Raw genomic sequence first — 25,949 nt, forward strand, 5'->3', positions numbered from 1 at the left:
TACCTCAAGCTGTTTTCCAGCAATTAACCTTGTCATACCTTTTCAATAACAGCACTGCTTGGGAGCAGGATAGACCCGTCCGTAGCCTCCGAGTCATTTTCTTTCTCTGTTTCCTTTCTGTTCTTAATTTTCTCCTGCTGCTGCTCAGTTCTTGCCCATCCAGCGTTACCTTATATTGTGTACCTTAAAATGCGTTAAAGTCCTTGGATGCTTAATTTTCCTACTACAAGTAGCAGCCATGGGGGGGGGCAATAGGAAACGGCTTTATATTGTCCATCTTGCTTCATATTGTCTGCACTAACTGGCAGTGGCTCTCCGGGGATCCAGGCAAGGATCAGACCTGCAGATCCACCTGGGCCATTTGATCTAACTGTACAACAGCTTCTGCTTACAGGAAGCAGATCACATATATACAGCCGACATTACATTCATATGGAAACGGTCGTAACTTTTTATAACACCGTGTAATTGTTCTCCAGCAGAAGTCCCTGCCTTGCTGCAATTTTCATTCCTGCGTGTGAATTTACCAGCAAGCATGCTGGGTCAAAGAGAAAGGGCGTGCTCTGATAGACAGTGGCCTCCTTAGGGAGATGGCACAAGTTACTAGACCACAACGAGTCTTCTTAGCCCTGCTAACCTTGTATTAACAGTAGCGGCCCGCAGGGTGAGGCTGCGTGGCTAGCCTGCCTTCCCAATGCTGTGCATCTCTGCTGGTTACCAAGAAGGAGAAAGAGTGGGGCAAAAAAGCTGGTAACTTGGTGTGGCATAGGCATACTGGCAGGAATGGCAGATTGGCACCACCTCTGTGGCAAACTCCCTGCTCCTTTGCTCTGCTTTGGGTAACTGGCAGCGCTGTGCACCATTGGAGATAGAGGTCAGCAGTGCAACCTGTGATCATCTCCTCTCTGAGTAAATCTCCAGGTAGCCCAGGAATGTCCCTTTTCTGGTAACCTGGTCAGTGATGACAGTCTTGAGCTAGCTGGACTGATGTTCTGACTTCCTTTGTTTGGAATCCTGGGCCTGTCTTGTTTGGATCTGTTCTCTGACGTGTTCTTCTCCTCTCTCTCTCTCTGTCTCTCTCCCAGATGTACTTGGCTGTCATATAAAGTAACAACTTCAACAGAATGGAGAAACTGCCTTAATCATTGCCTCTGAAGTTTTCAATTAGGTCGTAAAGTGTTGCATTTCCATCTCTTCATCCCACATTTTTTTTTATATCTACTTTTTTCTTTTTCTTTCTGCAAATCGCTCGGCAACAGAATCTCGGTCTTCTGTAAACATCAAGCTCTGCATCCTGGCAAATTGCTTGCAGATGTAAAGGAGGGGGTTTTTTTGGGGGGGTTACTTGACAGTGTCTTTTACAGCTTTTATGGGTTTCCAAATGGAAAGTAAAAAAAGATGGTGACCTTTAGCCTAATGAAATGATAATAGATCAACATGCACACACAAACTGCTTTCTGTAGCTGCTGGTTTGCATATTTAACGGGGGGGGGGGCTTGGCTTTCAATTGCCTTCCCTGGTTGCCAGTTTAGGGGCCAAGAAATGAGAAGGCAATGTTGCTTCTTTCAGCAGAAGGAATCTGATGCCTTCTCTCAAGGGAGGACATTGGTTTCACCCAAAACTGCCCTTGGCACTCAAAGTCTTTCTTGTATTGCAGTTGTGGGTGATGTAGCCTCTGACAGTGATTGGCTGAGCTGGCGTGGTGGCACCCAGTATTCACAAGCATTCCAACTGCTCCGGGGAGGGGAAAACATCTGGCATGTTCTATAAGTAACCATTCTTTCGATGGCTACTTGCCATGATGGCAGTGCTCTGCCTCCACAGTCGGAGGCAGGAATGCTTTTCTGAATGCCAGTTACCAGAAACTTCAGGAAAGGGGGGTGCTCTTGTGTTTGGGTCTTGCTTGTGGACTTCCCCTTGGGGCATCTGGGGTGGCCACTGTGAAAAAAGGACCAGATTAGGTTTACCAGACATCCCCGGGGACAGTCCCCGGATTTGCAGATCTGACATATTGCGTCCCTGGAATGTCCCCAGATTTGCAACTCTGTCCCCAGGAAACGTGGCAGCGGCAGCCTCAGCAGCCCGGAGCCAGCCTGGTAGCGCAGTTGGCTCTGGCTGGCTTCAGGAGCTGCTCGCTGCCATGGCGCCTGACATTTTTCATCACCGGAAGTCCCCATATGATGTGTTGCGCACAAGACACATCATATGGGGACTTCCAGGAGGCAAATTGGCTGGCACCATGGCAGCGAGCAGCAAGCAGCTCCTGAAGCCAGCCAGAGCCAACTGTGCTACCAGGCTGGCTCTGGGCTGCTGACTGCCACTGCCACTGCTGAAGGGGAACCGGGGACATCTGGCGGTACAGATCTCCTTCCCCCTTCCCCCTTTGTTTTGACTGATCAGGGGAAGCTCAGGAGTTATGGGCAGGTGGCCATTGCCCAGTTTTTTAAAAACTCTGCGCATTTATGTTTCACAGGGTGCGAAAGAAGGGCTTTGCACCTTTATACAATATGCATGTGTGCTTGGGTCCAGGATATTTTGCCTCACCATCCCCACTACTGACTCCCTGTTGCTACTCAGCTTCAAAAAAAAAGTGTCCCCGGATTCATTGAAAAAAATCTGGTAACCGTAGACTAGATGGGCCATTGGCCTGATCCAGGAAGCTCTTTTTGTATGTTCCTGATGTTTGAAGTTCAACTTCTGTGAGGAAATGGAAGGTTGTTGGGCTGGTGTGAGAGGTCGGTATCATCAGGCACGTACCACTCCCCCAGTATGGGTGGGTGGGTGTGCTGGGAACTGTCCATCCCTGGAGAGGCTTGGCTACAGTTGCCATCTGCCCTACTATGCAGAGGGTAGCCCTCTGTTTGAAAGCATCATCTATATGTCCAGTCCAGTGTGAAGATAAAGGACCATCATTTCAAAGGGAAGAATGGGAGAGAGAGGGCCCCTAATCGCATTCCCCCACCCATCATCCAAGGCTATCTCCAGCCCACGATGTCTGGAAGGATGAGAGAGAGAGAGCTGTCCCACCCATGAGGCAGAGGGAAGCAGCCATCTCAGGTGGTGGAAGCTCAAGAGAAGTGGCACCCCTCTCGCCCTCTCACTTCAGCCACTGATGGAACGCCCCCCTTTCTCTGGGTGTGTCCCGTTATGCAGCACTGTCACCCCTGGGGCAGAGAAGATGAGCAGCAAGGCCTTGCAGAATGCCCCTCTCTCACAGGGGACGGCACATTCTTGTCTCGCCTCAGGTGGCAAAACAGGATGGGCCACCACTGGAGAAAGAAGAATGCCTCTGGTTTTAATCCCAGAAAAGACCTTGTTTCTCATCCTCTTAATGGTTATTGTGACAACAGGCCCTTTGAAGGAAGGGAGTGAAGTGTAGCTGTTTCTGGAATGCATCTCTGTTGGCAGTATGAAGTCAGAGTACAGGGACAGATGATGATTTACTAAAGCTGGCTGGCGTGAGTGTTTACCTGGCTGCTCACGTTGACCTTGAGTCACTATAGCCAGTAACATATTTCAGCAAAGATAAGCTGTGCACCTGACAAACAGGCAAGAGAGGGGGGCATGTTCAAAGCAGACAGTGTGAACTGCAGTTGGCTCATTCTGTTCTGGGTGGTTCATATTATTATTATTATTATTATTATTATTATTATTATTATTATTTACTACTACAACATAATATATATTCTACCTTTCCTTCAGGCATAAATGGTTCTCTCCCTCCCTGTATGGGTGCTTTTTGTCAATATCTGAGCCTTTATTTCTTGTGCAGATCGTTGAATCAGTGTTTTATCCTCTTGCGGTGTTTATCTTTCTCCTCTATTATCGTTGTTACATTTTTATATTTTTTATGCAATCCTGTTCCTTTATAAAATGAGCTCAGAAGTATGGCTGAGGAACCAAGAGGAAGGAAAGTCTGTTGTCTCTTGTCCTCCTGTTCAGCTGTGACTCAGAGGGGAGGCGGGGGCTGTGACTTCTCTGCTAAAACAAGCTTTTGACAGATAAGTGAAACCCCCAAGGCAGAGGGTGAGGGGGAATTGTGGGGAGAGAAGCAACTGAAACCATTGATGGGGTGGGGGCATCCTTTTTGATCAGTGAATCCTGACCCAGCCACAATCTATTGAAGGCTGAATTATTCCTGCCACCTGTCTGCTTTCACAGTCTCGACAAGCTCTGTGATGGAGAGCAATATATTGAGAGCAGCATCTTCCAGTTCTGTGCAGGAAATCTCTTTTTTGTTACTCTTTCCCGTCATTTAATGAGAAAATAAATTGCATTTGAAAATTATCCAAAAAAAGGGGGGGAGAAGAAATGTTGATGAAATGTTTCATGGGTGAGGTATAGAAAATACCTTCAGCTTCTTTGCTTCATGGACTAGGAGATGAGCAGGGCTGTGAGTCTGTCTTGCGTTTGTGTGAGCACTTGTGCATCTGTTTGTCTGCCTGCATGTGTGTATGAGAGAGAGGAGGAATTTGGGCCTCACCCACTTTCTTGCCAGAGCATTTGCCACCCTGGAACATTTGCTGCAAAGCACTGAGGAGCTAAGAAGTTCCACCGCCTTTGGTCTTTGGTCTGTGCTCACCACAATCTGCACTGCTTCCGTTCCTCCGCAGTTCGGCTTCCACGGATACCTACGTTCTTCCTCTTGTTATTTGCTATGGCCGAAACTAATATGCAGTTAATGTCAGTGCATTTCCATGGAGGGAAAATACCAAAACAATGCAGAAAACAGCAGAATTAATTACACAATGTTTGCAAAGGGTTGTTCTTTTTTTAAATAAAAAAGTAACCATAGTGAAGGGACGCTGGTGGTACTGTGGGTTAAACCACAGAGCCTAGGACTTGCCGATCAGAAGGTCGGCGGCTTGAATTCCTGTGACGGGGTAAGCTCCCATTGCTCGGTCCCTGCTCCTGCCAACCTAGCAGTTCGAAAGCACGTCAAAGTGCAAGTAGATAGATAGGTACCACTCTGGTAGGAATGTAAACGGTGTTTCCGTGCGCTGCTCTGGTTCGCCAGAAGCAGCTTAGTCATGCTGGCCATATGACCTGGAAGCTGTATGCTGGCTCCCTCGGCCAATAAAGTGAGATGAGCGCCGCAACCCAAGAGTCAGGGGTCCCTTTACCCTTTACTTAACTGTAGTGAACTCTGCTCATCTTTGCTTGCACAGTTTCTGTTCCTGACCTTGGATGAACGTACAAATTGTGGCAATTTCTGCTCCCGTTTCCCTTTCTGATGGTAAACTCTGGCATCCCTGGCCTGTGCCGACTAGTGTTATGGTTTTGTGTTATGGTTGTGAGCTGTTGCAGCAACTCTCCCTAGATTCAAACTCGGGGTCGTTGGCATGCAGAGCCTGTAATTCCATCTTCCGTGCTCCATGGCTGGGGAGGAGAGAGATGTAGAAGGGGCACGATGCCAACAGCCTCCTCTGACCTGGAGATGGGCCGGAGTGCCTCCGTCTATGCAGAACCATCTGCCCCTGGCATAAGGGGGCTTGTGGTGTTTTCAGCTGCGTCCTTGCCACATGCTGAAAGCGAGTCCCTTCCCACCACGGCAGGGCAAACTTTGCCCTGCCTGGCGGGGGATTTCTAAGAGGCCACGGATGCCTGGCAGTTCTTCTGTATCCGTAGCGTGGGAAAATGTGCAAACGTTCTGCTTCCCCTCCCTCTGCGACTTGGCACGGATTCCAGGATCAGCTTCCAGATGAGAGCTCCGATTGCAGCGTGTTTGGATTTGAAAGATGGTTGCTGCTGGTGAAGCTTTCATCTGAAAGCGGGGGGAGGAAGAAACCCACAGCAACGCACACAAATCCCAGATTGCTGGAAAGTTTCGGGAGCCAATCTCTCCACCCAAGCATGTAACATTTGACTGGCAGGCTTTGCGCCTGGCATACTGGTGCATCGGTCGCTGGCTGAGCACGGATGGTGTCGTTAGTTGGCAAGGACCTTGTTGGGTGTTAGTCAGGTCCCAATCCCACACACACCCCACCCCCTCCAAAGTGCAGAGGTTCCTCATGAGAGACATTTTTATTGCATTTTTCAAAAAACCAAAAAGTGCGTCCTTTCCAGCCTTCATAAGCAAAACATTTGAAGAATGCGAAGGAGGTGTTTATTATTTCTTGGTGCAGCTGTGGCTGGAGAAGGGGAAAGAACCACAGAGGTCCCTTCCTATCGGTGGTGTTGCTTGAGGGCATGCCACCTGGGGCGGGCACACGCGTGGCAAAGGGGTGTGCATGCACCCAGAGGGTGAAGGAGCATGCCATGGCACCTCAGCCCTCACTGTCAACACCACCAAAACAATTCCACCGCATGTTGGAGCCAAGCAGGGCCGCGCGGCACTACCTGCCTGCCCATGCAAGGGAGAGCCGAACCAGCCGACACGGTACTTGGTGGGTGCGAACTAGGCGCCCCCATTCTAGGGCCTCCAGCATGGCCCTTTCCAGTGCTCCCCTCTGTGACCATTGGTTCCTCCAATGGCAGGAGAAGGGCATCACGCTGATCTGCACTGGGAGTGCCTGTGGGGGGTGCCTGATTCCTGCCACCTCAAAAATCTGTGCCCGGGCCAAGGGCCCTCTGGCACCCCAATGCTGTGCCCCTGCTTGCTATTATAGGGAGGCAGCGGTGGTGCAGTGGTTAGAGGAGGCATAGGCAAACTCGGCCCTCCAGATGTTTGGGAACTACAATTCCCATCATCCCTGGCCACTGGTCCTGCTAGCTAGGGATCATGGGAGTTGTAGTTCCAAAACATCTGGAGGGCTGAGTATGCCTATGCCTGGGTTAGAGTGTCAGACTTGGACCTGGGAAACCAGGGTTCGAAAATCCACTCAGCCATGAAGCTCACTGGGTGTCACGTTGGACCAGTCATTCAATCTCAGCCTAACCCCCCTCTCAGGGCCTTTGTGGGGATTGAATGAGGAGGGGAAGAAGCATGCAAGACGCCTCAAGCTCCATTTTGCCTACAGTGGCTAAGCATCCTAGACTTCCACTACTTTCCGTTAGGCAAAGTGAGATGGCTGCATCAGAGGGCAGGTGCTGGGACAGCATGGAGCGGCTGGAACTTGGAACAGAACCTTCTTGGTGGTGGCACCCTGGCTGCGGAATACCCTTTCCTGCAAATTTAATTATGTTTTCAGCGAAAGCTAAAATCTTCCGCTTCCTCTGGGCCTTCGGGTGAATGAAAGGTGATGTATGTAGTCAGTCACCTGGGAAGGAACAGAGGAAGTGAATTGTATATTGTCAGGAGGCTGCCTTCTGCTGAGTCAGCCTCTCTGCCCATCTAGCGCAGCACTGTCTGCACTGGCTGGCAGCATCTCTCCAGGATTCCAGACACTGACTCTTCCCCAGCCCTACCTGGAGATGCCTGGGATTGAACTTGGGAACTTCTGCACAAAAAGGATGTGCTCTGCCACCCCTTCCTCAAAACCCCAAGAGGAGGTGGCAACTTATCCATCACAGCTCTGACTTCCCTCATTGGCTAGGGACAGCCAATGACAAATGGGAGCAGCCAGGCTGGTTTGTTTAACAGAAATTGCATAGAAGGGTACCTGCGCACGATAGAAGCATAGGATTGTAAAGTTGGAAGGGAGTCAATGGGTCATCTCGCCCAATGAATCAAAGCATTTCTTTCTAGAAGACTTGCTTCAAAAAACTGTAAAAGCTCAGGCTCTCGCACTCCTGTTCAGAGGCCAGTGAAGACCTTCTCAGGTGCTGGGTTGGTGATTCCCACCCTAAGGGAAGCAGCCACCATTGATTTTAAATGGAGAGCAGGAGAAATGAAGAATGCAAAGAATGCATTTATTATATCATACAATATATCCAAAACAATGGGAGAAATTGGATCTCAAAAGAGAAGCTAGACAGGGACTGGAAGGTGTTTAAAGGATACTTGCAAAACCGTATTGAAAAATCAGAACTCCTATTAGAATAAACAAGTTCTGTTTTAAATACTGAAATACTAAATAAGATGGATAACAATGTGTAATAGAAAAAGAAGCATGAAATTAGGTTAAAGGTGTGTGAAAGAAAGTAATAGAAATAGTGGAAAGAAATTGCAATAGTGGAAAGAAATCGCAATTGAGTAGATTGGAAGTCTAACACAAAGGTGGGGTGAGGGGTGGTGGATGGGGATGGGAAAAGGAATTATCTGTGGGATTGAGTGTAGGTATGTTTGAACATTTTTAAGGATTGTATGAAATGTAAGTTTGTATGCTTGTATATTCACAATACTGTATGTGTGTATTAATGCTGAATTATTTTAATAATAAAAACTTTTCAAAAAAAAAGAAGAATGCAAAGAATGCAGCGAAACGAAATATTAGAATTCAGCCATGCCGATTCATTCTTTGTCATCATGTTTCATAGGGATCCTCTCAGTTAATGATGTAGACTAATAACTTCTGGGGAAACTTTGGCCACAGAGGGGCCTAATTCTGCACATACCTATACATCTGCCTCTGTGCAGTGAACATCTTTCTGGTTTCCAGGCTTGTAGTTTTTGGCTGAAATGCAGGCCGGGAAGGTCTGTTTGTGCTTACATCTTGTTAAAATTTAATCCGTTCAGTTTTCAATCTTTGGTCCGCAGAACTTCAAAGAGGTGATCAAATCTCTGTGGCTCTTAAAAAGACAAAAATAGAAGCAGCCTTGAAAAAGCTTGGGTAACCCAACAGCCCTTATTTTCTGAAAACTTAAAAAAAAAATCTTAAAAGGGCCCCAAGTTTATGTTATGCATGGGAAAGGAGGACTGACAAATCTTTATAGAAATTTGTTTTATTTTAAAGGGGATTAGGACAAGGGCCTTGGGTTGGGCAGCTCTGAGTCCAGATCCATCACTCGGCCAGAACGGCAGCCCAGTCCCTATGTGTGTTTTCTCAGAATTACATCCCATAGAGATCCAAGGTGGCGAAACCTGACTTGCCAGTAGTACATGTGAAAAGGATCTAGGGGTCTTAGTAGACCACAGGCTTAACAGTGATGCAGCTGCGAAAGAAAGAAAGAAAGAAAGAAAGAAAGAAAGAAAGAAAGAAAGAAAGAAAGTTAATGCTATACAGTGGTACCTCTGGTTAAGAACTTAATTTGTTCTGGAGGTCCATTATTAACCTGAACCTGTTCTTAACCTGAGGTACCACTTTAGCTAATGGGGCCTCCTGCTGCCGCCACGCCACTGGAGCACGATTTCTGTTTTCATCCTGAAACAAAGTTCTTAACCCAAGATACTATTTCTGGATTAGCAGAGTCTGTAAACTGAAGCGTCTGTAACCTGAAGCGTCTGTAACCCGAGGTACCACTGTACTAGGCTGCATCAACAGAAGCACAGTGTTCAGATCAAGAGAAGTGATAGTATCACTCTATTCTTCCTTGGTCAGACCACACCTGGAGTGATGTGTCCCGTTCTGGGTGCCACAATTTAAGAAGGATGTTGACAAGCTGGAACATTTGCAGAGGAGGGCAACCAAGCTGATAAAGGTTCTGGAAACCAAACCTTATGAGGAACAGTTGAGGAAGCTGGGGATGTTTAGCCAGGTACAGAAGAGCCTGAGAGGAGATATGATAGCCACCTTTAAATATCTCAAGGGCTCTCACATGGAGGAAGGAGCAAGCCTGTTTTCTCCAGATCTGGAGGGTAGGACCCAAACCAATGGATTCAAGATACAAGAAAGGAGATTCCAACTAAACATCAGGAAGAACTTTCTGATGGTAAGAGTTGTTCCGCAGTGAAACAGAGTCCCTCCTTCCATGGAAGTTTTTAAGCAGAGATTGGATGGCCATCTGTCATGGGTGCTTTAATTGAGATTCCTGCATTGCACTAGATGACCCACGGGGCTCCCTTTCAACTCTACAATTCACTTCATCTGCTTGTTTTCTTGAGTCCATCCAGCTCTGATGAGACATGAGCTGAGCACCAAGAGTTTTGCTGGAATGTGGGCTGTGGCTCAGCAGTAGATCACATGCCATGCATGCAGGAGGGTCTGGGCGCAACCCCTGTGGCATCCCTAGGGCTCAGAGAGATCCCTCCTCCAAACCCTGGACAGCTGCTGCCAGGCAGAGTCGTCATTTTTCATCACGTTTGGTCAAGGCCAAATTTAGGTTTGAGGAGGTCCACAGCTACTGAAGGTAATGGGGCCCTTTATAGGTCCAGCTGTCCTTTGTCAAGAACAAATCGTCACTATTTTTTGTGTTGAATATATGCTATATGGTAATTTATGGACCTAATAGGTATCTAAAGCCATTTGCACATGCAGAATGTAGGCACCCTATATATAGAAATGAGCAAACCAGTGATATTTTAGGGAGCAGGCTAGCAGGTGGGGCCCATTACTTACATCATAGGAGCCTACACAACACAAAACACTGTTGCTGTGTGTAGATTTTATTTTATTTGTTTTTTATTGTATATTTTGGGAATGTACATCCAGTTTTTTTCTCCTTTAATTTTTTTTGGTGGGGGCCCACAAGAGAGTGGGGCCCTGAGCTATAGCTTGTTTAGCTTATACGTAAATCCGGCACTGAGTTTGGTGCACTGTTTTGCCTGCTTTTTCCTCTTAACGTGTCAGGTTGTGACGCGTGAACTCGGGCAGGAGGGAGAAGATAAATGTCTGTTTTGCAGTTGGGAACATAGGAAACTGCCTTCTGCAAAGTCAGGCCTTTGGATCATCGAGCTCAGTGTTTCCCAGACTTGGGTTTCTTTGGACTACAGTTCCCATCCTCCCTGACCACTGCTCCTTCAAGCTAAGGGTGATGGGAAGTTGTGGTCCAAAAACAGCTGGAGACCCAAGTTTGGGAAGCCCTCATCTAGCTCATTGCTGCCTAGACTGACTTGCAGTGGCTCTCCAGAATTTCAGGCAAGAGTCTGCAAACCCTGCCTAGATATGTCCAGGAATGAATTTGAGATCTTGTGCACGCACGCATAGTAGATGCTCTGACACTGAGGTACAGCCCTTGCCAAAATTAAAGTAATACATATAGGAGGGGCAGGTCATTAAATCCAGGGTCTAGAATTACCTAGTAGGGATGAAATTTGAGCCGTCGTCTTGCTTCGTTAATTTTTCACGAATTAGAGAGCCCATTCCTTTGTTGCAAACTCTTTCATTCCCGCGGAGTATTTCATAAGTCTTCAATGTGCGTTTCGGAAAAAGAATTCCACCTACGTAACCAATAAGGAAGTGGTGCAGAACCGAGGGAATGGGTTAGTTGTGTAAAGTAGTCCTCTGAAGGCCAAGTGCTGGTAGCCACAAGCAGGAGAGGACTGCCACCTCCAGGCCCTCCTTGTGGGATTTCTGAAGTTAAAACCCTAATTGTGGTTTCCTCCAGCTGATTGATCCACCTTTCTCGACCCGATAGAAGCAGGGGTGAGATCTGCGCTCAGAGGGCACCGTGGCTTCAGCCATTGATTACAGCAGGGGAAACAGAACATTGAGAATGGAGATTGCTTACACTTTTTTAAAAAGGACCAATTACTTACTCTCTCTTATATATATATATATATAGTGTATATAGATGTTAGATAGATAGATAGATATAGATAGATAGATAGATGATAGATAGATAGATGATAGATAGATGATAGATTGATAGATATAGATAGATAGATAGATAGATAGATAGTGTATAACACACCCCCAGGTATAAGATGCCCCCTATTTTGGGAGTCTCAAAATTAAGAAAATGGGGGAAGATTGCCCCCATGTATAAGACTACCCCCCCTTTTTAACATTATTTTTAAGTAAAAAAAACCTAGTCTTATACACAGAAAAGTACAGTATATTTTAAAAACTAAGTAAATTTCGGGGGGAAGAAAGTCTTTGTAATCCCACAAACACATGTGGGCTCTCTTGTAATGCTCATTTGCTTTGGGGGGGGTGATGCAGAATATGTGCTTTTGTAAATAATTTTGAAAAAAGGGCAAACTCAAAGTGCACCCCTGGTCCAGAGCCTGTATTGCAAAGCCATGTTGTGATGATGGGGTGCCAGATTATATCCTTTGAAATTCACAATTTTCTGAATTTTGCAATGCAGTTCTCCGGTGGCAACATGCATACCAAAAAAATATAATTGCATGTTAAGAGAAGAAGCGCCCATAATAATGGTACTGTTCATGAGAATTGTATACAAACATTTGAACTCATTACAGGGAAATGCATGCATGAAGTGAGAGAAACACAAAAGACATGCACAAATTTGTAGGACTGAGATTGGAGGCAAATTATTTAGCGATAGTAGCTTGCCTGCACTCAGCTTTTAGTCACATTTCTTCATTTGAAATATTTCGTTTGCCACCCCCCTGCTCAGGTGTAGGATTGTGGCCTAAGTTTGTTAAATGGGTTTTCCAGTACTGAGAGGCGTCTGCACACAATTGACAACCATAATTACAGGGTTAATGCCAGGGGAAAGCCATGTAGATTTTCTGCAGAGCAAATGCCTTCCTGCTCAGCTTCTAGCATGTGGTCCTGGGGAATACTTTAGCCAGGGGAAGTGAAAAATCTAATTTTAGCGCCAGAGTTCTTGTATTCCACAACCCTTTAATTTCTCATTCTTTTAAGTCCACAATCACTCGCAGCCATGGGGCATTTCACTCCGCCCTGTGAGCCTGAAAGCTGGGCCGTGCTGTATTCTTTAAAATGAAGCTACTGTTCATTCTTTATAGCTGCGTCGCTTGTTTCAAATCAAATTCACGTATATTAGGGGAAGGGGGGAGGTGTTGGGGCTCTTGGCAGCAATTAATAATATGCAAGTGTGTGGATTTATAGCAAGCGTGCTGGGTTTGTGTGCACAGGGGGCAGTGGTTTTGTTAAAAAATAATAATACAATGTCATTTTTTAAAAGATTCTAACTTTGGAAGTGAGCCCTACATGAGCCAGTGTTGTAAACTGGTCAGAATGGTCAGATTATACCAGGCAGAGAGGCTCAGTCCTGTGTTTCAGCTGATTTACCTCACAGGGTTTTTGTAAGGATGTGGTGATGGTGGGAACTAGGTACACCTGAATTCCTGAGAGGAAGAGTTGGCTAAAAACTTAAGTAATATTAGCATAACTTAAGCTGGATCTGGACACATAAAAAAAAAATGTTTCAGGGAACCTCATAAAGGGAAATCACGTTGCCCAGAGACAGAACTCTAAAGCTCCATATGGTGTCACAGTGTTATAACCCATTTTGTTGTTGTTTAGTCGTTTAGTTGTGCCCGACTCTTCGTGACCCCATGGACCAGAGCACGCCAGGCACTCCTGTCTTTCACGGCCTCCCGCAGCTTGGTCAAACTCATGTTTGTAGCTTCGAGAACCCATATAACCCATTTAAAACACCTTTATTGTTATTATTTTTACTAATATAGCTGAGTCCTTAATCATCATCCCTCACTTGGGGGGGGGGGGAATTGAGCCTAAGGATGCAATTCTAAATGGTGACCCACAGATTGCCACTCTGTTTACAGGATGCAGCACTGGGAAGAATTTGGGAGGTTTCACGGTTGCCCTTTGAGGTTTGACCCACTTGCTAGAGCTTACTTGTGGTGCTGGGTACCACACATCCCACACAATGTATGTTTATCCACCCACAAGTCACCAAAGGGAGGGCAGGAGCCGCCACCCTCACTCTCGATTTGACGTCAGATATCACCTGGTAAGCCCTACCTCATTGGCTGTGTTGTGTCGTCACCAGCTCAGCGTCGCTTCCTGCCCTCCTTCCGGTGCTCAGAATGACCAGGAAAAAGCACATCCGCCCCCAGGATGACAAATAGCCGACAGCATATAGGTCAGGGAGGACAAACAGGCTTTCAGCTCAAAGAAGTTCCCTCAAAACCACTCGGCTCAGCCTTAACAGCAGAAGTTATTTGCCGTGACGGGAACTCCACCATATCTTGAAATCGTAATGCCCTCTGTTGAAAGCTTTTGGGTAACCAATGTGGTTTACTCTTAAGCCACAAAGAATGCCGTCTTAACGGATGCCGCCTGAGGGAATTGGAAAAGGCAATGGATCCGGTGCCAAAATTCAAGGGTGGAAGTATCCTCGCCGTGGGGTACTTTCCCAACTATCGTTCCTCTCAGCACAGCTTCTGCATGAAACCTTCTTTGTGAATCAGGCCCAGCATTTCTGCAGCCAAGAAAAGAAAAGAAAAGAGGGATAGGGTGGCCAAAACTGGTTTTGAAATCATGAGGTTTCAAAGCACCGGAGAGTTGTTTTCTAGAACTATTAAGCTACAGTTGGAGAAACACATGTTGTGAGTCAAAATATGGCCCCCAGTCCTCTCTCTATGGCCCCTGGGACTCTCCCCTAGGAGTGGGGAGCATTTGAGGGCCAATTTGAGTGGGGCCAGAGAAACAAATGCGAATTTTATCCTTGCTCAGCAGGCTTCTTTCCATACTCAAACCACAGGCAATAGTTGTTATCAGAGTCTGAGGGCACATCCCATTGGCAAAAAGGCACAAGGAAGGTGCAAAACAGGCCTGGTGAAAGGATTGTGGCTGCAGAGAGTTTACAGGACCAGATAGAGAGGCCTGGAGATCTGTAATACCACCACCAACAAAGCCTGAGATACCCTAGAAGCAAAGCGCATAGCGTCATCCTCTTGCTTCCAGCTGGCAGTTCAAGGTACTGCTCAGGCACCTTCTGAAATCAATGGGATTTACGTGCCTATTAAGCAGGCGTGGAGTCCCCGTGGGCTTTTAAGAACTCATCCCTATAAACCCCCTTGAGGACTTGGAATCATAATAATAAAAAGCGAGCGAGAACAGCAAACTGTAAGAAATGAAATCTCTAATCCATCTTCTGACCTGGCCTCCCCCTCGGCATCAAATGAAAGCAGATCCTTTAATCTCGCCACTGTCTAATTACAGCCGGGGAAAACATGCTAAGCAAAGCTGTGCCAAAGTGGCACTCTGTGCCAGGAGAGGGGGACCCACCCCGCACTGCCATCCTCTCGCAGGCATAGCCAGAAAAAACGCACCTGCCTTTGAACCGATTGCCAGGGGCCACATGCTGGGTTGCAGCCAACTATGCTCTACCCAGAGTAGACCCATTAAAATTAATTTCAGTGCTCTCAGTAGGACTAATTTTGGAAACAACCCTCTGATGCAGTGGAAAACAGGCAGGTGTCAGATTTTATCCTTGAGGTTTTAAGCGCTTGATTCTCCCACTTTGGTTGTGTCACATGTTTGCAGGGTAGACAACCTGGAAGTCATACTGACCACCCCCTTTTCTGACCCTAAGCAGTGTCTGCCCCACATTCCCTTGTCTCCTGTATGACTAAATTACTTCTGCGCCCACAGCCTTTCACTGTTAAGTAGCTTAAAGAGATAGCCAGCTGCTTCTTCCCCACTGCTAAACACACCTTGCCATGTCTGTGTGGTGATATCCTGGGATCTTCACAAACACTCCAACTTTGGAAGGGGAAGGGCCAGTCATTAAATGTTGATCGCTGCAAGGGAAGTGGAAGCCCAGTATTTTTCTGGGATAAAATCAGCTTAATCCCAAGGGTGGGAGGGAGGTGAGGAGGAGGAGACAGACCCAGGTAGGCAAGGGGAGATGCTTACACAGGGCCTGGGAACATGAAGCAGCAAGGTGGCTTTAATATTATCCACTAGATCCTGCTCTTCCTTCAGACCAGCACCTATGGGTCTCCTCGGCAGGCAACTATTATTATCACAGTTCAAAGGTGCTATTCAGCCAGGCAAAACCAGTAATGGTCCCAATTATTGCCCTGCACCCATACAGTGGGCGAACAGCTTACCTGACATGTGGAATGATTCACACCTGGGGAAGTGTCATTGCAGGCCATCCCTGCCTCATTGTATTGTTGGGGATGCCAAATGCATCAGTAGGCTGGCTGGCAGTTCCTTGCCAACAAGCCTTTAGCTGCGGATCCCCATTCCTTGGAATCATAGAGTTGGGAGGGACCCCAAGAGGCATCTAGTCCACCCCCTGCAATGCAGGAATATGCAGCTGCCCCTTATGGGGATTGAAGATGCAGCCTTGGTTTGTTTTTGTTCTATTGTGTATTTTGTGTTCTAGTTTTGCCTTTTTATGTTGTGATCCGCCCTGGCATCTTCGGATGAAGGGTGGTATACAAATTAAATCAATAAAAACTAATAATAATAGCAAAGAACTCTTCCTCCTCAGTGTTCCACCCACCCACCTTCTCCAGAGTGACCCCAGGAGCCAATCCTCAGTGGCCGACTCACCTCCTTTCACTCTGATTGGCTCCAACCAGCACAAAGGATGAGAAGACTGCTTCTGAGTGGCTTAAAAGCTCCTTCATGCTGATTGGGCAGCTCCAGGGTGCTGGAGAGTGGGACCCTGCTGCAGAATTAGTAACCCCTTGCCATCCTGGACTGTAAGAACTCCCAGCGTTGGCTATGCTGGCTGGAGCTGATGGGAGTTCAGAATTCAACTTCATCTTGAGGACCGTTTCCCCAGCCCCGCCTTGGTTGATGTGGAGCAAATGTGAGCCTGTGGATGTTTTGTGAAATTCTAGCTCATGGTTGTGGAGGGGGGGATGTCTTGTGAGGTTCTGCTGGTTGTTGCACATGATAAAAGGGAGTTCTGTATCTTGGCTGACAACCGGAGAGTCGTTTCCTCAGCAAATTCTTGGCTCGCACTTGCCGTTTGGGAAGGTTGGTGGAGCTTGCCAAGTGGAATGCGGGTTGGAACGAGGGCGGGATGCATGTCAGGAAGTCCCTGGGGGGGGGAGAATGTAGGCCTTTTCTTTCTTCTCCTCAAAAAGCAGCGCTCTTGCCTTGGGGTGGAACTGCTGGATGCCGCATGCTGTGTTGGGCGAGGGCTGAGCTAAAACTGCACACCTCGCTTCGTGTGAGCATATTTCAGGGATATATATACAGCAGTACCTCAGGTTACATATGCTTTAGGTTACATACGCTTCAGGTTACAGACTCCGCTAACCCAGAAATAGTACCTCAGGTTAAGAACTTTGCTTCAGGATGAGAACAGAAATCGTGCTCCGGCAGTGTGGCGGCTGCAGGAGGCCCCATTAGCTAAAGTGGTGCTTCAGGTTAAGAACAGCTTCAGGTTAAGAATGGACCTCTGGAATGAATTAAGTACTTAACCTGAGGTACCACTGTACTGTAAACACAATTGCATACCTCTAGTTAGATGTATATATTCATTGTGAATATATGCACAGTGTTTTGATGCTGTACTTCAGGCACAGGCAAACCCGGCCCTCCAGATGTTTTGGGACTACAACTCCCATCATCCCTGACCACTGGTCCTGTTAGATAGGGATGATGGGAGTTGTAGTCCCAAAACATCTGGAGGGCCAAGTTTGCCTATGCCTGCTGTACTTCATGCTACCAAGCTCACTTTCCTTCTGTGCTTTCACTGTCCACAACCGGCAGTGAGGGAAAGGGCTGGTGAGAGCAAAACAAAAATTAGGAAAATGATGGCAATAGGAAGGGGTATATTGAACAGCACTTAAATGTTCAGCAACAATAGTATCACTTTGGTGGTGGTGGTTATTGTTGTTGTTGTTTAGTCGTTTAGTCGTGTCCGACTCTTCGTGACCCCATGGACCAGAGCATGCCAGGCACTCCTGTGTTCCACTGCCTCCTACAGTTTGGTCAAACTCATGCTGGTAGCTTCGAGAACACTGTCCAACCATCTCGTCCTCTGTCGTCCCCTTCTCCTTGTGCCCTCAATCTTTCCCAACATCAGGGTCTTTTCCAGGGAGTCTTCTCTTCTCATGAGGTGGCCAAAGTATTGGAGCCTCAGCTTCACGATCTGTCCTTCCAGTGAGCACTCAGGGCTGATTTCCTTAAGAATGGATACGTTTGATCTGCTTGCAGTCCATGGGACTCTCAAGAGTCTCCTCCAGCACCATAATTCAAAAGCATCAATTCTTCGGCGATCAGCCTTCTTGATGGTCCAGCTCTCACTTCCATACATCACTACTGGAATAACCATTGCTGTTCTAATCTTATGAAAGAGAAAAGCTTTTCTCTGTCTGCTTTTTCCATGGCCTGTATAGTATTATAAACTTCTATCATGTCCCCTTTTACTTGCCTTTTCTCTGAACTAAAAAGTCCCAAACATTTACCCACAGGGGAGTCGCCCTATCCCCTTGCTCATTTTGGTGCCTTTTGCTGAAACTTTCCCAAGCCTACGACATCCTTTTTGAGTTGAGGTGACCAGAAAGATTTCCCTGGGGAGATGCTGGTGTTTGTCGCATGCCCTCACAGAATATCCAGTGCCTTGCACATTTGACCAGGTGCCCTCTGTTTCCCGTGCCAGCTGGAGAAGGAGGCACACAGAAAGAATCTTCTGTTCTTTCTGTCCGCCTACCAAGGTTGGCATGGGGCTGCCCTTTGGTTCCAGATCAGGCTTGCAAAAACCCCCAATTAAGATGAAACCTTTTGTGTGGCTCTCCCTTTTCCCACCGGAGCCAAAGGGCTTCACAGCCTTCCTCCCTTTGCCCGGCTCTCACAAGTATTGAGGTTATGTGGCTTGGCTTTGAAAAACATAATATTAACCCTGCTCAAAGCAACCACCCTTTTCCCCACCCCTCTCCATTTTGCTTCTGAATTACCTTGTTTTTGCACCACCCGGGTTCTATTCATTCTTTTGTGTCCCCATTGGGAAGGGCAGGCTGTTGTTCCCAAAACCGTGCCCTCCCACTGTCCTGTTGCCAAAGAACGTAGTGAAAAGTTTGGCTTAGAATAAAGGGCTTTGAATGAGGGGAAATACAGGTTTGGCAAGGAGGAAGATTGTGGCTCAGGTCACAACCCAATAACCTGCCCGCAGCAGAAAGATACTGCCCATATTTTGCAGACCTCATCCTTCCCAACTTCCTTTCCTTCTGTGTTGTGCTTCTGAAACCAACTTAGGGAAGCTGCCAAGGGTGTCAACTTGAATAAAATGGGGGGCAGGTAAGCTCCGCCCTGCAGATGTGATCACATGATGTAGCCCATGCACACCATTTGAATGACAATGCCCATCAACTTGCGGGGGCAGCCCCCTCAAATATTTTATTGGAGTTGGGGGGGATGGACCTCAGCCCCCAGGAGTTGGCTCCTATGTAAGCTGTCCTTTTTTCAGCTGAAGCACAGCTTAAAAATACATAATAAAAGTAAATCGGCCCCACTGTGGTGTTGAGGGGCTGTTCATTCATTCAGAATAAAGGTGGTTGTGCTAACCTGTTCAGGAGGAGGGGAGATCCAATTCATTCTCTCTGCCCATCCCAGCTGCACACCTTGGTAACATTGCTTGCCCTGTCCTGGACAATATCCTTCAGAGGATGCAGCAACCAGAACTGTACAGAATGCATCTCAAGCGTGGTCACACAATGGATCTGTATAAAGATTGGCAGTTTTATTTTTAATCCCGTTCCCTCCAATGGGCTCACAGCCTTGTATGTGGTCCACCTCCATTTTCCCTTCACAACAACCTTGTGCCAGGCTGGGAGTTTGTGACTGCCTCAAGGTCACCCAGAGTAGGGATTTGAACCCAGGTTCCCCTGGCCCTTGTCTGACACTCTAACCCAGTGTTTTCCAAACTTGGATCTCTAGCTGTTTTGGGACTACAACTCCCATCATCCTTAGCTACCAAGACCAGTGGTCAGGGATGATGGGAATTTTAGTCCAAAGCCAGCTAGAGACCCACGTTTGGGAAGCACTGTTCTAACCTCTGCTCCACAGATAGGAACTCTGATGCTCTCAGACATTGCTGAGCTCCAAATCCCATGGGCATGGCCTATGGGATTTGTAGTCCCAGCAGCATCTCGAAGGCCACAGGTTTCCTCATCTCTGCAGTGTTTTATATTACACCACAGAGCTGGTGCTGTTGGCCGTGGTTCCTTAAAACAGCAACAGCAGAACTGCAACGGCACTTGGGATCCTGTGACGCTAACCCTCAAGATTCCCTGGAGATCTTCCTGAGCTGAAGGAGGCGGCCAGCCCCTCACTTCCTGACATTGTGTTCCTCTTTCCTCGCAGTGCTTCTCCGGGAAGAGGTGTCCCAGCTTCAAGAGGAGGTTCACTTGCTCCGGCAGATGAAGGAAATGCTAACGAAAGACCTGGAGGAGACCCACGGCGGCAAGTCGACGGAGATCCTCTCGGCCACCGAGCTCAAGGTCCAGCTGGCGCAGAAAGAGCAGGAGCTTGCTAGAGCCAAAGAAGCCCTCCAAGGTAAGACCTGGACTTCCCTTCTGTATATTGTCATGACATGAAATGTGCATCATTCGCTCCGTTCGCCCCGCCTCTCTAAGCCCAAGCTACTTGCCTCATTTGTGAGCTTTGAGCAGCACACATTTCATTCCCTTCCCACTCTACAGTTCTGTAATTTTCTGTTCTGTAACGTTTGGGCCCTCGGCCTCATTTGGGCCCTGTTTCATCCCTTTGGCTGTGTTGCAGATTCCATGCACCCTCGACCACAATAATGTACTGATGCTACTCTAATGTGATGTCATGAAAGAAAGCTCACATGGACGACCTCTGGGCTGTTAAATGGCAGCCACTTTCTAATCCTTACTCAGAGCAGGCCCACTGAAATTAACAGATGCAGCTGACTTAGGCCCACAAGCTTCAGTGGATTAACTCTTGGCTGGGTGCAACCGAGCGTTGGCAGGTGAGGGTTAGGCCAGTGAAGGCAAAATAAAGAATGGGAATGGGAAACGGCAGTCAGGACGAAAGGTTGCTGATCTAACCTGGGAACCATGCAAAGGTGCTACAAAATGGGGAAATAGCTCAGTCGTCCCCCAAAGCCCAGAGCCAACCTTTTCCCACCCCCCATCCTTCTATTCCCATGTCCCACAAAAAGGGATTCTTTCAGCAGTGGGGAAAAGGCTGTCCCTTCACCACGGGAAACATTACGGGGCAGGGCAGAATTGGTCTCCAAACATATAAACCTTTTTTACACACCTTCCGGACCTCAAACACATACACACAAGTTCTTTTCGTTGGCACAACTGGGAGGCCAGGACGGGTGCTATTCATTCACTGTTGGAAGTTTCGCAGAGGAAGGGAATCGGGCTCCCCGGTAGGTATTTTTAGAGATCCCTGCCTGATGTGGTCAGATCCAGTCGAATTCATCTGAGCACACAGAGCTGAAGGAGGACGTGGGAAAGAGTGCCCCTCTATTAACCTCTTCCTTCAACTCTATGTCCTTTTCTAGGGCTGCAAAGCTAACCACCTTCACTATCTCGTGGGGCAGCTCAGAAACTCCGTGAGTGCCAGGAGAAGACCTCAAGGGCATCATGGCACCCAAGGTCACCACCTTGTGGAGACCCCCATATTAGGGGCTTCCCATAAGCACCTGTGGGCTAGATGGACCTTACGCTCTGATCCAGCAGGACTCTGGTGTTCATATGCAGAGTTCTGCATGGCCCTGCTGGTGCAAAAGGAGAGGGAGTTCTCTCTGCTAATGTACTAGAAGCTCAGCGTGGATGCGGCATTTCATAGCTACGCTAAACCGCCAGTCCTGATTGCTCCCATCTATCCAAATTACCTGCAGAGGAAAGCGACTTCCAGCGGTTCATGCTGGGCACCGAGAGACTCTAAATATAAACTCCAAGCTGCACAACACACCACATGTGGGTTCCTCTCTTCTGGTACCTTTCCAAAGGTTGCGGAGAAATGCCATCAAAAGACGTTAGACTCAAACATGATAAAAGCACAGTCTGTTTAGCAAGCAGGAGAAAGCGAGAGCAGAGGAGAAATGCAATGAAAATCAGTGGTAAGGAGGCAGCTTCCAAGGCCTGTAGAGCATGGGTAGGCAAACTAAGGCCTGGGGGCCGGATCTGGCCCAATCGCCTTCTAAATCTGGCCCACAGACGGTCCGGGAGTCAGTGTGTTTTTACATGAGTAGAACGTGTGCTTTTATTTAAAATGCATCTCTGGGTTATTTGTGGTGCATAGGAATTTGTTCATATTTTTTTCCAAAATATAGTCTGGCCCCCCACAAGGTCTGTGGGACAGCGGACCGGCCCCCTGCTGAAAAAGTTTGCTGAGCCCTGATCTAGGGGCTACTTAGTAGGGTCGACTGGCAGCAGCTCTTTAGTCTCAGACAGAGGAGAGGCTTTCAGGCCACTTGCTCCCTGATTCTTTTAGCTGTAGAGATGCTGGAGGTTGAACCTGACCTTCTCTTTCTTTTTTGTTAAATGCACAGTATGGTAAGACACCACTTGTTAAATTCTTATCTGTCTTCATTCTGCCTCAATTTCTCAGAATGTGAGTCTGCTGCTCTGCCCAGCCTAGTTTCTGAGGTCCAGTGCGGGGGGGAAAGGGGGGGGGAATGTGAGTCTGCTTTCAACTATGGACTGTTCTGTCCCTCCTCCACTCTGAGCACAGAGAGTTGCCAGTTCAATCCTTGGCATCTCCAATTTGACCTCTCTCTTAAAACCTGGGAGCGTCTTTGCCGGTCAGTGTGGACAATACTGAGCTAGTTGGACCATATAGAATCATAGAATTGTAGAGTTGGAAGGGGATCTGAGGGTCATCCAGTCTAACCCCCTGCAATGCAGCAGTCTCAGCTAGATCATCCATGACAGATGGCCAAACAACCTCTGCTTAAAAACCTCCATAGAAGGGGAGTCCACCCCCTCTTGGTGGGATCCCATCCCTCTGTCAAACAGCTCTTCCTGTAGGAAAGTTCTTCCTGATGTTTTATTTGGAATCTCCTTTCTTGTAGCTGGCGTGGGGAGGGGAGACTCAGAAGGATTCAGATTGTGGTGCTCCGAGATTAAGGCTGCCTTTCCCAAAGCTAATAATAATAATAATATTTTATTTATATCCCCCCCTCCCTAGCCAAAGCCGGGCTCAGAGCGGCTAACAACAGTAAAAATAGCACAATTTACATAAAATCACAGTCAATTACTTAAAATACATTCTAAAATCAATTCAGAATCGAATTAATGGCAACCATTGGACTAGAGTTCTATGAGGATTACAGGAGGGGAGAGGGAGTCAGACTGTGCCTTGGCCAAAGGCCTGGTGGAACAGCTCCATCTTGCAGGCCCTGCGGAAAGATGTCAAGTCCCACAGGGCCCTAGTCTCTTGTGACAGAGTTTTCCACCAGATCAGGGCCACGGCCGAAAAAGCCCTGGCTCTGGTTGAGGCCAGCCTAACCTCCCTGTGGCCCGGGACCTCCAAGATGTTTTTGTTTGAAGACCGTAAGGTCCTCCGTGGGACATACCGAGAGAGGCGGTCCCGTAGGTACGAGGGTCCTAGGCCGTATAGGGCTTTAAAGGTTAAAACCAGCACCTTAAACCTGATCTGCCCTTGGGTAAATAGCAGTGGCAGAGCGTGCTTTCATGGTGCGGGTGGGCAGGGTGCAGAGGGTGAAAGGAGCCCACTGTTTGCCAGCCCAGCGTCACCAGCCCTGAGCCGCTTTGTGAGGCTGGAATGACCCTTGCAAAGCAGCTCGCAGAGGCCGTCATGCGCCCTTCGTTCCCACCCTCACCCTTAGTAAATAGAGAACACAGGACATATACCCCTTTGTCTTTTTGGGATTCAGGTTAAACAAATTTGCAGAGGATTAGGTTACCAGTAGCTACTAGCCTGTCAGGATGCTGTCAGCAGCTCCCAGCTGGTTGCCCAGGAAAGTATAAAGATAAGGAAAAGTATATTACAATCCCTTTTTATTTCAGTCTTTACAGAGAGAAGCTATAGAACCCAACATCTTGGATAAGGGTGTTGTCTCAAGTGAATCTCCACCCTTCCGTCTCTCCCACTTCCTCATTCATCATCATCACCTCCTCTTCAGGTGCTGCTACATACCCTCTCTCTTCGAGTTCTTTGCTCTCCTACTTTTAAGGCTCGCCGGGTTCTGGGAGATGGAGGTCTGGGATGCTTTCTAATGACAACATGTTACTCTGGCTCTCCCACGATTTCCCAGCTTTTCCCCTCATCTGCCTCTGAGCTGCGACCTCCCTCAATCCACTGTTGTAAATCTATACTGTCTTCCTCTTCCCTGGAAGGGTCAGGATGGGGAGGTGGTCTCCACCATTCCTCCTTCTTGCCCAGTCTCTGACATCACCCCTACGTTTTCCCTTCATGGTTGGGGGCAGTCCATGCTTCTGAAAAGCAGCGGCTGGAAACTGCAGGAGGGGAGAGCTGCTGTTACACTCAGGTCCTGCTTACAGACTTCTCTCAGGTGTCTAGCTGGCCACTCTGAGGGCAGAATGCCGGACTTGATGGGCCTATGGCCTGATGCAGCAGCCAGGCTCTTTTGTTGTTGTTGTTGTTGTTTTGTTCTTAAGCTGAGGAGAGTCTGCATGTTGCCACACGAACAGAGCGCAGCAAGAGCTTGACGGCCACCTGAACTGTTCTCCTGCTGAATGTGGGTGTATGTTTGGCTATGCTTGACGGGCTCCAGTAGCGCTTTGCTTTACACAGCTCTCTACTCCCGACACAGACTCAGCAACAGCCGCAATTTTAGTAACAGATGTTAATTCTTATTTGGAGAGGGAAGACTCCTGCGCTCTGCTCCCTTTGATTAATTACCCCCCCCCCTTCCAGTTCGCTGCTTCCAAATCTGCAAAAATTGCTGAGATGCCTTGTTCCTTGAGCCCTTTAAAATCCCAGCGATCTGCTGAAGAGGGGCTTACCTTATCGTAGCCTGAATGCAGAACAGGGATTAATCGGGCCGCCTCTGAGATGCATGGAAATGCATTGCCAGGGAAGGTTTTTGATCGGCTGTTTATTGTAGTGCAAATGCTACGATAAGCCGCCTACCACCCTCCTTTCTCGTGCCGCGGAAATGAACACTTTTCCAAACGCAGGAAAAGAGTGGAGGAGATTGCCTGGCGCAGACAACTTGGGTGAAAATTATTATGTCGAGATGCAAAATAGGCTGGTCAGATGAATCTCAGGAGCTGGTGGGATTCTGGATCAGGTCACAATGATTTAGATGGTGTTAAACGGGGGATTAGACTAATTCTGGAAGGATAAAAGGTAAAGGGACCCCTGACCGTTAGGTCCAGTCGTAGCCGACTCTGGGGTTGATGTGCTCATCTCGCTTTATTGGCCAAGGGAGCTGGCGTAAGCTTCTAGGTCATGTGGCCAGCATGACTAAGCCGCTTCTGGCGAACCAGAGCAGCGCATGGAAACGCCGTTTACCTTCCCGCCAGAGTGGTACCTATTTATCTACTTGCACTTTGACGTGCTTTCGAACTGCTAGGTTGGCAGGAGCAGGGACTAAGCAAAGGGGGCTCACCCCGTCACGGGGATTCAAAGCGACGACCTTCTGATCGGCAAGTCCTAGGCTCTGTGGTTCAACCTTCTGCGCCACCTGCATCCCTTCTGGAAGGATAGGATCATAGAATTGTAAAGTTGGGACCCCAATAGCCATGTATTCCAATGTGGGGCTCGAACTCATGACCCTGAGATTAAGAGTCTTGAGCTATAATGGGGCAGGACCATAGCCCAGTGGCAGGGCATCTACCTTGCATGCGGAAGGTCCCAGGTTCAGTCCCCTGCATCTCCAAGTAGGACTGGGAGAGATCCCTACCTAAAATCCTGGAGAACTGCTGCCAGTCAGTGTAGGTAATACTGAGCTAGGTAGACCAAAGGTGTGTCTTGGTACAAGGCCACTTCCTGCATTCCTCCTTAAATCAGCCCTTTATTCAGAACCATGAGGACTAGAATCTCCCTTCGTTTTTGCAAGCAAAAGGGAATGTCTCCTGCCTGAAACCCTGGAGATCCATTGCCAGGGCTGGGGAACCTGCCCAGGGGCAGGGCAAAGGCAAAAATGGGCAGAGCCATGAATGTAAATTCCAGTTCTGCATGGGAGTTCATGCAAAGAGGCATCATCAGAGTTCAAGGACACATTCCATTTTTTATTTACTTACAAATTTTCCAAAAATAAAATACAATTGGTAAACACTTTCCAATATACGTTCCCTTGATAGCTGACTTCCCTTCCAGCCTTCCATGGCTTCCTCAAATTATCTATTGCTGCTGCATATTATAATTGACTTATGCCTTCCTTCCTTCTCCTTATTCTCAGAATGACTT

The 25,949-nt window shown here is 47.8% G+C and overlaps 1 protein-coding gene across 2 annotated transcripts in view; it reads left to right on the plus strand.

Annotated features, from left to right (window-relative positions):
* LOC310769442 (kazrin-like) overlaps positions 1-25,949 on the plus strand; it is a 219,015-nt gene that overhangs the window by 144,945 nt on the left and 48,121 nt on the right. For both annotated transcript variants that reach the window (XM_083628825.1, XM_083628824.1), the window contains exon 2: positions 19,932-20,123. In XM_083628825.1, the coding sequence (XP_083484951.1) occupies positions 19,932-20,123 (192 nt within the window). The remainder of the gene's footprint in view (positions 1-19,931; positions 20,124-25,949) is intronic.

Source organism: Podarcis filfolensis (assembly GCF_964270895.1).
Source record: "Podarcis filfolensis genome assembly, chromosome: 8".
Classification (NCBI taxonomy): domain Eukaryota; kingdom Metazoa; phylum Chordata; class Lepidosauria; order Squamata; family Lacertidae; genus Podarcis; species Podarcis filfolensis.